The sequence below is a fragment of the Miniopterus natalensis genome, chromosome 9 (assembly GCF_054644295.1).
Source record: "Miniopterus natalensis isolate mMinNat1 chromosome 9, mMinNat1.hap1, whole genome shotgun sequence".
NCBI lineage: Eukaryota > Metazoa > Chordata > Mammalia > Chiroptera > Miniopteridae > Miniopterus > Miniopterus natalensis.
The window spans coordinates 30,485,665-30,498,156 of record NC_142089.1 but is presented as its reverse complement, the minus strand read 5'-3'; the positions used below and the strand labels follow the sequence as shown (position 1 = coordinate 30,498,156).

Below are 12,492 nucleotides of genomic sequence, written 5' to 3'. Positions count from 1 at the left end.
TAAAGTGATCTGTGCTTAAACATTAAGGATAGTCAAAAATAACATGTATTTACAGTAAAAGGGAAAAACTAAAAGATTCCACCATGAATGTTATGAAGTTAATTGTATATCTTGATCAAAATGCAAATTTATCACTGATTATCATAGCATCCAAAGGTCAAAAGCACAACCAATGACTAAATAAATCATAAATTTAATATCTTGCTAATTATGAAATTCCCCATTGACCTAGGTCATATAATATTATGAACTGATTTCACTGACAATTAAAAATAAAATTTATATGTAATCCTGTATTTTTCACCTTCATTCATGCATTGAACTATGAAAAATATGCCCTCTTACCTCATTGTATCTGTTGCTGGGAATTTTGATGCTGGTTTTCCGAACTTCCATATCAACCACCAAACCTTGAACGACTGGCAATGTATATTGGTAATTTCTGAAGTCCTGGGCAAAAGCAGATTGAAGTGGAATAAAGAAGTCATTGATGGCAGGATTTCACTTAGAGTAATAAAATTAGCAAAAATGGCAAAAATGTCAAAGTGGGAAGATCCCAGTTATAAGGATAATGAAAGTCCCACTGTGTGTGTGTGTACTCCATCTTGTTATAAGGAAGTAGATTTCAAAGTTTCACCTACCTCTTATGTACAATATTAAACAAACATCTGAATACTTACCCTGCTTCAAGACAACTTAACACTTTCTGTATTTATTTGTTAACTGTCTCCTCCCCCTAAGGTAAGCTCTAAAAGGGTAGGGACTCTCTCTTGTCTTGTTCCAATTATATTCCAAATGCTTGGAATACCCCAGGCTCTGAATGAATATTTGCAGGGTAAAACACATACATAACATCTAGTCTGGCTGAAGCAAAATGAACAAGAGCGGTAGGAGCCAAGGTCAAAGGGTCTAACGGGCCACTATAAGGACCTTTACCTTTACTTTTTTTTTGGTCAGGTTTATGCGTGGACTGTATTCAAACAAAGATGTGTGGCAACTTACATTTAACGAAATGAGTAATTAAAAATTGGTTTTACATATGAAAAAGACCCAGTAATCCTATACTACCCTAACAGTGAGGCCAGGATGACCATCACAGTCTGGGCGGGGGGGGGGGGGGGCAGATTAATGCTGAGCACACATGTCTATTGTTATGAGGGGAGTCTGGAATGTTTGAGGGTTGGCCAGGGACACCAGGAAGGTGATCAGATAAACATAACAAAAATAATCCAGGCAAGAGACAGTGATCATCTGGACCAAGATGTTAACAGTTCAAAAGGCTGTAAGAAGTTTTCAGATTCTACAAAAACCTCGATATACTCTAGGACACTAGGCTTAAAATAAAAAGAAGACAGAATGCTCTGTGCTTCCATTATACATTACCTCTAGTCCTTACAATAATCCGGCAAGTTCACTTAGATAATAAGTGTATAATCAGGGGCTGGAATCCTGTACTATTTCACTCCAAAGCTCCTTATATTTGCCAAAGGAAAAAATATATATTTTTTTCCTCTAACATAAATCTTCACCTGCCTGAAGCAGGGGAGGCCTTGCTATCAACAAAATAATAAAACCTCTTCCTTCTCCCATACAAACGCTAACAAGGAAAAAGAAAGCAAAAATTCCCAACTTACTGCAAGAAGATTCATGATGGTATGCCCCGTCTCTCCAAACAATGGCTTCCGAAATCTGACGCTGAACAGTGGGCATGGATAAACTATGGAAATGAGAAATGATAAGACTAAGTCTGGCAGCTTAAAATTTGGATAGCCCGGCCGGGCGTGACTCAGCGGTTGAGTGTTGACCTAGGATTCAGGAGATCGAGGTTCGATTCCCGGTCAGGGCACATGCCCACGTCGTGGGCTTGATCCCCAGTCAGGGGCATGCAGGAGGGAGCCAATCAATGACTCTCTCACCACTGATGTTTCTATCTCTCTCTCCCCCTCTCCCTTCCTCCTTCTGAAATCAATAAAGATTTTTTTTTTTTAATTTTGGATAAAAGAAATACCACGGTTGATACAGTTTTTAAAATATAATGGCTCATAAAAGCATATGAAATTTAGAGCTCAAAAAGTATTTAGCATGGTAGCATCACAGGCAAATTCTGAGCCTTCTACAAACTACACCAGTCATTTGATGACCAGAATAAGCCTTTTGATGCAGCAGTTTCAAAAATGACCACAAGGTCTCAGGAAGCACTGTTCTTCAAAGTGGATTAATATGATCCAGGAAATAAGTATCTTTTGATTCGTCTGTGCTCAAGCAGTCTAAAAGAATTCACTCTTAGCCCTACCCGGTTTGGCTCAGTGGTTATTAGAGCACTGGCCCACAGAATGAAGGGTCTAGGGTTCTATTCTGGTCACAGCCATGTGCCTTAGTTGTAGGCTCAATGCCCGGCCCCGGTTGGCACATGCAGGAGGCAACCAATTGATGTTTCTCTCTCACACTGAGGTTTCTTTCTCTTTCCCCCTCTCCCTTCCACTCTCTGAAAAACAATGGAAAAAATATCCTCGGATGAGAATTAAATAAATTAATATATAATAATAAAAAAATTCACTCTTAAGACATCTCCTAACCAGGACCCTACTTAGGGAAGCCAAATACCAGGTGATCTGACCAGTTGGCTCACTCCTTAAACTATTTTATGGTTTGAACTGTCTGTTGAAGACAAGAAATTATGCATGTTGGTTCATCTGCATACAATCCCTTTCCTATCCCTACTTCACTAGGCTGATTCATAATGCTTCCTTCACAGTTCAGTCCAGAGGCCCCTGGTCCAAGACATATTTCTTATCTAATTCCTTCATTCTTGGTGAAATTAGAGCCAATCTTGGAGCTCCCAAAGAACTCTGTTAACTTTAAGTATGTGTTTTAATACAATATACTACTTCATGATTTCTGTATGTCTTCCTTACAAAGGTTTCCATGGGCCTACAACAGGTCTTGGCCATTTCTGAATTCCCAGAACTCATGACACACAGTAGGCCTTTATTAAATTAAATTCTTGTTGAATGAATGAATAAATGAAATGATGAAGCCGACTTGCCGAGTACATGTAATATGTATTTTATGGTTTATAAAATAAGTTTTCATCTCATTTGAACCTCTTAAAAATCCTATATAAAAGGCAAGCATTATTAGCGCCAGTTGCAAAAGAAACTGACAATCAGACAACTTGAGTGACTTGACCAAAGTTACAGAGCTGTAAGTGGCAGAGTTAAGAATTATTCAAGTGGTCTGATTTCTAGACCAGGATGCTTTCAATTAGGTGAAGATATAAAATTTAAAATAAAGATTGCATTTCGTCCTTGCTGTCTTAAAAAAAAAAAAATCACAACTTAGTTGCACTGCTACAATCATGGGAAGGAAGCTCTTCTGTTGCTTACCTTCTCAACTGAGAGTGATCTCTATACCACTAGTTTCCAGTATCTGTTAGGTTACATAAAATATAATTTGCTGTAACTATTTTCTAACCAAGTGACAAAAAATATACTTGCCATATATAGACACTATAAAAAATAAATTTAGCCCTGGCAGGATGGCTCAGTTGGTTGGAGTGTTGTCCCATGCACCAAAAGGTTGCAGGTTTGATTCCCCGTCAGGGCACATACCTGGGTTGTGGGTTCGATCCTGGGGCAGGACACATACGGGGACAACCGATTAATGTTTCTCTCTCACATCAATGTTTCTCTCTCTCTCCCTCTCCCTTCCTCTCTATCTAAAAAAATCAATTAAAAAAACACATATTCTCAGGTGAGGATTAAGAAATGGTAATAAAGTTACTTCTTAAATTCAAATTTATTTTTTCTCAAGGTGATTAGGTATTTATCAATGAACTATAAAATCAGTAAGTTTACAAGATAATAAATAATCACCAACTTTCTCATTTGATATTTTTAGTCCTTCCCATTCTAGGCAAAACGAGTAGATAAAATGGCTTAAGTTCAGCTTAGCTATTTCAAGATACTACTTCTGCTGCATTGTATCGGTATCATGGGGTGGTCCTCTAAATATTTCAGAACTTTATTTAGTCATCATATCTTGTTCATGTGTTTTAGAAGAAAGTATTTTACTACTTACGTCGATATTCGGCTCCAAGTCTCAACATTAGTCGGATGGGAAACACCTTAGCCCAAGGAGTCTCCCATTTCTGGATGAGAATCCCGAACAAGTAGGGCGGGGCTGGGAGTACAAGGTCTTGCAGTGACTGGTAAGTAGATGTCACATACAAGAATCCACCATGTTCTTTACTGCCAAGGAAACTTTGACTGAAGAAAGAATGTCCCAAGTTGCCCACAACATTCCCTAAAACAAAAAAGTTCATTGGTTACTTTCAATCAATAAATCAATCATATTTTTAGTAATCATTATTGCTCAATATTAAGCCAGACACTGCTGAACATTAATTCCTTTTTTTTTTAAAGAGCCCGTCTCTTTTTTATATATTTTTATTGATTTCATAGAGAGGAAGGGAAAGGGCTAGAGACAGATAGAAACCTCCATGATGAGAGGCTGATCGGCTGCCTCCTGCACACCCACAACTGGGGATCGAGCCCGCAACTCAGGAATGTGCCCTGACCAGGAATCAAACCTCAATCTCCAGGATCACAGGCCGACGCTCAACAACTGAGTCACGCCAGTCGGGCTAATTCTTAACTTTTCACCACGAAACACCCATGTTTAGAAAGCTTTTAAAGAAATAAGTGGCATTTATTAAATAAATTTTCCCCCCAATTTTATTAGAGTTTCTGGTAAGCATGGTATAACTTATACTATGTAAAAGTTTGTCTAGATAAAAGCCAAAAATACTGATGCCTTCCTTTGTTAGATGATGCAACTTTACCATATGAATCAGGTTAAGAATTAATGCCTCAAAGGTAGCGAAAGGCCTGACCAGCATGGCTCAGCAATTGAGCACTTTTTTTTTTCTGTTATCCGAAAATGCTCTTTATTAAGCACTTTCTAATTTTAGTATTTTTTTAATGAAACACTAACAAAACAGCCCTTCATTAATGAGCTATTTTCCTCAGTTTAGAATTACAAAAGAACTTCCTGATAAGAGCCGTTCAATAATGTAAGAGCAGATATATTCACTAGACATGTGCAAACTTCCTTTGAAACCTCTGAAAGAAGACCAAATACAAAAATCCCCATCACAAAGCTTAATGCTTACTTTCCTTAAAAACTAGAGTCTGTTTGTTCACAGAAAAGTTCAGTGATGGGTCATAGAATCCCTGAGTGAAGGTGGGAAGCTATATTGATAGTAGGGTCTACAAGTGAGGGGAACACCTCCCCACAAAACTCAGAAGAGCTTTGTGGGTGAGAGCCATGTTCACCTGGAAATCACCACCATTTGGGGTAGTAAGTACTCTTGCCCCAGGATTAACCAAAATGTGGCTGCACATTTAAGCTGTTGGGCAAGATCTATAAAAACAAAAAAATCCCCTTATCAAGAAAGCAGCATGGTATTTTGAAAAAAATCACAGATTTGGGAGTTTTCAGAGATATGAGTTTGATTACTAGTTCGATCACTCATTGTGTGACTTTGGAGCAAGTTACTTAACTTCTAATGGGAGGAATTATACTAAACTTCTGACCTGCTGTGAAGAATAAATGATAGAATATATGTAAAATGCCTATTAGCACACAGTGTGTTCTCAAACCATAACTAATGTTGTTATAATGCAAATATGCACAAAATAATCAGCCAAACATTACAGGATTTTCTTTGCTTTATCAAAGACTTTAGAGTAAGGTTTATACAAATTTTCAACTTTTTACCTGGAAGGGAGGGGAGGAGAAATAGGAGAGAGAAGAGATGGAAGAATTCCCCCCTCTACAATGGAGGGTACACAATAGCATTCCTCCAAAGCTCCAATGACAGCGTGCTTGTTTCATAACAATGCCCTCGTGAATACAGCTCAGAGGTAAAAATGCTGGCTTGATACTCAAGGTATTCAGTAATTATTCCTTTTGGATTAAACTGGAATCTATTATGGGGTTTTTAACTACAAATATTACCTTTCTGCTTCTACCACCTAACAAACCCCCATCTCAATTACACTCAAAATTTTTACTATGTTCCCTTCCAATATCTTTTATCCTTTAAACATTCACTTTCTTTTAAAAAAATTTTTAAAGTAGATCTTTATCAATTCAAAGAGTGATTTAGTTTACACTGTCATTTACCACCTCGTCTGAAAAAAAGTAACATTCCACAGATAACAGCAAAAATAACACACGGACATAAGAATTTGATAAAGAAAAGCTTTCATTTGAAGACTTAATCTGGAGTTCCTGAATTCTTAGTCTGTTATATACTAATTTATACAGATACTTCTCAATGGAAACAATCAATACAATGAATCCACTGAACTAATTCTACATACCCCAAAGCTACTGAAGAATCCATATAATTAAAACAGACAACAACTCTTGCTTCCGAGCTTAAAGGACCTGGCAAGAATGTCAAATGCTTTACATCAACAGTTCACAAAGCAATTTTATATGACATTACCCATGTAATCATCAGACCAGTGCAACTAGCTTAACAGAGCTAGTAGCATTTCTGAATTTGGGGGTTTATTTTACAGATGAAGAAATGGAAGCTTAAGGGTAGAGGTGAAGTAACTGGCAAAGACACTGGGTAAATAAGTGGCAAAATAAGGTCTAAAAAGCAGATCTTTCAATCTCCTGGTTTTTCGATGTACCACAATTTCTTTAAAATATATATAATTTGCAATCTTCTATCTTAAATTTGGAATTAAAACTTTGTTTTTCAAAGGGCTTGCAAATAGCCATCTTTAAATTCAATTTAAATACAACTTCAATATCTATGACAACAGCTTCCTTTGTTTCAAAGCATATTTATCAATTCTTACATCAACTCGAATGGAACAATTTCCAAGCAAATAGTTCACTTACTTCAAGAAATACTAATATTTTAGGCATTAATATAACTATACCTCAAGCCATCAAAAGAATTTAGACAGTCCCTTAGAGTTCTTTGTAATACAATAAACTACAGTTAAGCACGAGTACTTCATAAAAGATAATTTCCTCAGTTTAGAGTATCTGTGAGATTTACTATGTAACTTCAAAAAGCTCAAGTGCCAGTTTATTGCTTTTTGATTCAAAACATGGGATTTAAAGAAGACACAGCTGAATTCAAACCTGGGTCCAACCATTTACCAGCTATGTGTGTGATTGTGGGCAAGTTACTTAGGCCCTCAGTGCCTCTCAGTCTTCTCATATGTAAAATAGGGACGAGAACAGGATAAATCTCATAGGAAGAAGTAATGAAATAGTGCACATAAAGCAATGAATACATTGCCTAGCATGTAGTAGTAAGTGCTCAATAAATGTTAAGTATTAGTCTTGAATTATGTCTTCATAAATAATTCCATATTACTTTCTCATCAGTTGAAAAATTACTCTGCAAAGCATCAATACCTTGGCTCCTCTGTTCACAGAGAAAGATAAAATAAATTTAGTTTATCAAAAAAGGTTCACAATTAGCTGAAAAAATAAAATAAAAGCCTGTATCATAAGATAATATTCTTTAACTGGTAAAACAATACAAGAAAATTATTGATGATGGATCCTCTTTCCTTGGAAACACATTAATCAAAAAACTTTCTCTTGTTTTACAGGTAAAAAAGTGACTTGCTTCAGAAATACCATATACAATCTAAAATCTCCCAAGGCACCATAATAATCAGAAGGCATACTAAAACTCTTAAATGACATTTCTCACAAAATATAATTTTTCCCCACTGTGGAAAGCATAAGGGACTATGTATGACAAATATACATATATATTAAATAAGAAACATATATACACACATATTATTAAATACATGTAGTTTAGATGAAAAAATTCAGATTAAACTATAAATGAAGTTCACTCAAGGATTTGTAAGGCTATCTTTTAGTGACTTGTGGCAGAGGAACCACTAAGCAAGTGATAAGAGTACTCAAGGTTTTCACACTCGGGAAATTTAAGATATCATTTGCCAATTCCACATACTATGCTTCATAGAGGAGAAAAATAATGAATTGGGGTCATTTTAGAACACTTAAAATATGTTTCCACATATAAAAGAATCATAGTGAAATAATATATCAAGTTGCTACCTTCATTATCTAAAAACAGGATTCTTAATAAAACATGCACATCACATAGATATTTTGCATACCTATTTTTAAAAACTGCTGTAATATTAATATATACAGAGAGGCTACTGACATAAACTAAAGAAAACTGGTCTCAGAACTTTAGACCTAATTCTGCCACCAACTAGGTCTGTGATTTAGACAAGCCATTAGAACCTCCAGGTTTCATTTTCTTCACCTAAAGAAAAAAAGAGTTGTACTGGATAATCTAAGATACTTTTCTAGGACCGTATTTCTAAGCTGTGAAATTATTCCTATTCAAGGAGACACTCTTTTCATTTCTTTTTTCTTTATTATTATTATTTTTTAATCCATTGCTGTTCAGAGAGAGTGGGGGAGAGACAGAGACAGAAACTAAGACAGACAGACACATGGACTAGCTGCCTCCCACACAGGCCCCAACTGGGGCCAGGGATCAAGCCTGCAATCAAGGTATGTGTGCCCTTCGCTGGAATCAAACCCAGGACCCTTCAGTCCACAGGCCGACACTCTAACCACTCAGCCAAACCTGTGAGGGCTCAAGGAGAGACTCTTATAGCTCCATTGTTTATGCTTTTGAACTGTTATTTACTTAGCTATATATGTACATGGTCTCACCCTATATTACAGATGTTTAAGATGGCTTAGATGAATTATAGGCTGACCTTAGACTCTCGCCATTATCTTACTATGGGTTCCAAGTAATTTTTTTATTGTAGACTTTTTGCATTTCAATATAATAATTAACTCTACTGATACTGATATATAAGGTACTTTTTAAAAATAAGTAACCATTTACGCTAAATATATATCTTAATGACTCATATAATGATTCATGCCTTTCCTTGTTAGTATTTTCTCAAGAGTTCCACTCACAGCTTTAGTCCCTTCACAATGGCCTGTCTTATTCACAACCACAGTTTCAACTATCACATAAACACTGGGGCTCCCAAGCCTGTATTTTAGCCCAGACCTACCTCCTGAGGTCATACCCATATATTCATCTTCCATTTACATATCACCATCTGTTGTCATTATTTCAAATTCAAAGCAAGGAACAAAGACCTCAGCTGCCAAATTTGCTCTTCTTCTGTTTACTATCTCAATGAGTAAGAACAGCATCCTCTCAGGTGCCCAAGCCAAAGCTCTGAAGTCAGCTTCGACTTGTTCCCTCACCCCTCGCATCCAATCAGTTATCAAATCCTACTGACCTGAAGCACCACTGTCTTGTATCTCTTCAACACTTTATTGCCATTGCCATTACTTAACTTAAACCCTGATAATTTCTTGAATTCCTACCACAGTTTTTTAAAAAAATCAATTTTAAAATAACGAGTATGGTGAGAATGGGAAGAATGTAGAGAAAAGGGAACCCTTGTACACTGTTGGTGGGAATGTAAATTGGTACAGCCACTATGGAAAACAGTATGGAGGTTCCTCAAAAATTAAAAATATGAGTACTATATAATCCTGCAATTTCTTTTTCATCTTTTAATAGTATGTCTTCATATCAGTATCTCTAGTCTTCTCCAATTTGTAATAGCTATGCATTTACTTTTACATTGTTACAGTAAATAATATTTACAATTTATTTTGAAACCATAATAAAGATATCCATGCTTGGTTCTTGAAACTTGAAAATTAAATGTAGAGTATTTACATTATGATTATATAAATATTGTTAACTGAAGAAAGTAGTAGTAAGTTATGATTATGCTTCCTTCTACTGGGTACCTAAACTACTCAAAGAAAAATATTCCTACATCAAGCTCAATGGATTCTCTTACAACTTTTGATTCTAGCCTTTGTAAAATAACAACCACACCAGGTAAAGTACCAACATTTATAATTTTCTTAAACCACGTCAAATTCTAACTTGCCACCAATATCAACATCCAACACCAGGCTTCCAAATTTAAGACTATTATTTCACATCTGTGCCTAAAAATCTTATCATCTATAAAGGGTGCAGATTAAATCATAAAGTATTCCCACCTGCCAGAGCATCCCGATAAAGCTGCACAAAATGATTAAAGATATCCTTAGGCAGACACTTTTCATCCGGCAGACACTGTAGAAGAATGACGATCTCAGACTGACCCACCGCATGCATTCCCTTGGTCGTGAAACACCAACACTTCCTGTTCACATCTATAGATGGAATAAAAGTATAACTTAAAGACATTCCTCTCAACTCTTACCCTTAAAAAATGAACAGAAATCTATGTTATAATACAGCAAAGAATAAAATAGATCATACTGTCTATATAATTCAACCTGTGAATTGCACTGCATTGAGCCAAAAAACTATTGTAGAACATAAAATATACCAATGCCTCTGGCTCTAGGCAAATCCTTAGAAAACAACTACAAGGGAAGTAAAAAATAGTGAAAGAAATACACTGAAAACTTCTAATTGCTATTATTAGAAGGTGTAATTATCAAAAGAAAATTTCTTTAAAAATAAAATAAAACGAAACTACATATCCTTGGCTATAATGATTAAAAAATATATTTCCCCATCTTTATTTAAAAAAACACAAAAAACACTTCAACAAGGGAAATAATTACTTATGTAAGACCAAAAACAACAATAAAAGCCAAATATTACAGCTTTGAATTCAGGTTGTGGCCTAAAAAAAATATTTTTTATATATACATTAATCTGTGACCAAAAGAGTCTAGCTATTTTAATTATAGTCCTTTGTGGGAGAAAATTCTAAATAATCAACACCATGACTTTACTTGGCTTCATGCTGTAAAAAGTGGTGAAAAGGATGGCTTTTCTGGATTACTTACTTCTACTTCTTCACTACAAGGCTCTGTAGAGTCCTAATAGCATAAGCCGTATGTAGTTAAAAATGTAGTTTAAAATACTGTTCAATCCTTGACACTTTTATCATTTGTACTCCAACACAGGGGGATCCCCAAAGGAACTGAAAAAGGATTCTAATAAAACTGTAAGTACCACAATATAAATCAAAGCTAATAAGAGATCCCTTCTTTCACTTTGGCAATTGTCACATTATATACCTAAACAGATGGTGTGCATTTCGAGAGTTCTTGGTTAGCTCTTTTTTAAGTGTAACTCATAAACTAGGTATGATAAATTGAAATTTTGAGCAAATTATTATTTTTTGTTTATTTTTTAATTTAATTTATTGGGGTGACTCTGGTTAAGAACACTATATAGTTTCAGGGGTATGATTCTATAAGACATCATCTGTATATTATATTGTGTGTTAACCACCCCAATGAGCAAATTATTTTAAAATTTCATCCTAGAAGGAAAGATTACAAGCATTAATAATATCTGGCCAAACATGTAAGAGTATGATTAGCAAGTCAACTAGAAATCCACATTTCATCAGTGTAGAACCTCTAAGGAAATAGATGTTTTTGGTTTCCAAGGTCAACTTAAAACACACAGTGGGAACAAGACGACTGTTCTCCAGTGTTTCCTTCCTCTCTCCAAAACTGCGTCTATTAATATTCATCCAGGATAAATGTGTTCTCTATTTGCCAATACCATTCTAGAATCAAGATTTTAAGTTACTGGCTTCTCTCTCATTCTGACAACCGAGAAGGCACCAAGAACTGGGAAGTTTCTTCTGAATCTTAAGATGTACTGAAATTTCACTAAGTGTTAGTTAACTAACACTTCTCCCAAACAAGGTTTTGCACCATTGTTAAGGTTTCTGATATTTAAATCCAGCATGTAAATTGTTTGACCCTCCTGAATAATTTATTCACCACTGGTTATCTGGTGGTAAGTTGTGATATAACGTATCCATCTCAGGTAGAACCTAACTCAGATCAGTTCAAGTTTTCATTGGTTTTCCTTCACAGAGAATTCACCTATCTCATGCCTATGACTAAAAGCAAGAGTTTCTGTTAGTCCCACAATTGCCCTCTGGGATATATTAGTTTATACAAACCAACTTCTTTAGTAACCAGTTTTCAATAAGACGTGGCTCTATATAAAAATACTTGTGTGTAATAAATTTGAAAAGCTTTACTTATCTATGAGTTAGTAAAGTATCTCATTTTTATTTTGAAAACAAATTTCTAACTTACAATTTACAATTTTAACCATGGACAACAAATTTGCATTTAAAACAAATACAAGTGGGTCAGGACCACCATCCTCCAACTGTTGCATTACTGAAATCTGTGATGGTTTTTCTTCCACAGCATAATCTGTAAAGGGAGAAAACAATGTTAAGAGATTGGTTAAAAGGACAAATGGATAGAAATCTGATGAAGGAACAGGATGATTATGCACAGGAAAGACAGCATTTGATTTATAGATAGGGTGAATATAGGTTTGTGCCTGCT

At 35.5% G+C, this 12,492-nt stretch overlaps 1 protein-coding gene across 2 annotated transcripts in view; it reads right to left on the bottom strand.

Annotated features, from left to right (window-relative positions):
• ZFYVE9 (zinc finger FYVE-type containing 9) overlaps positions 1–12,492 on the bottom strand; it is a 91,360-nt gene that overhangs the window by 21,040 nt on the left and 57,828 nt on the right. For both annotated transcript variants that reach the window (XM_087820432.1, XM_087820431.1), the window contains 5 exons: positions 12,232–12,354; positions 10,150–10,305; positions 4,081–4,305; positions 1,635–1,717; positions 346–450 (listed from right to left, as the gene is read on the bottom strand). In XM_087820432.1, the coding sequence (XP_087676558.1) occupies positions 346–450; positions 1,635–1,717; positions 4,081–4,305; positions 10,150–10,305; positions 12,232–12,354 (692 nt within the window). The remainder of the gene's footprint in view (positions 1–345; positions 451–1,634; positions 1,718–4,080; positions 4,306–10,149; positions 10,306–12,231; positions 12,355–12,492) is intronic.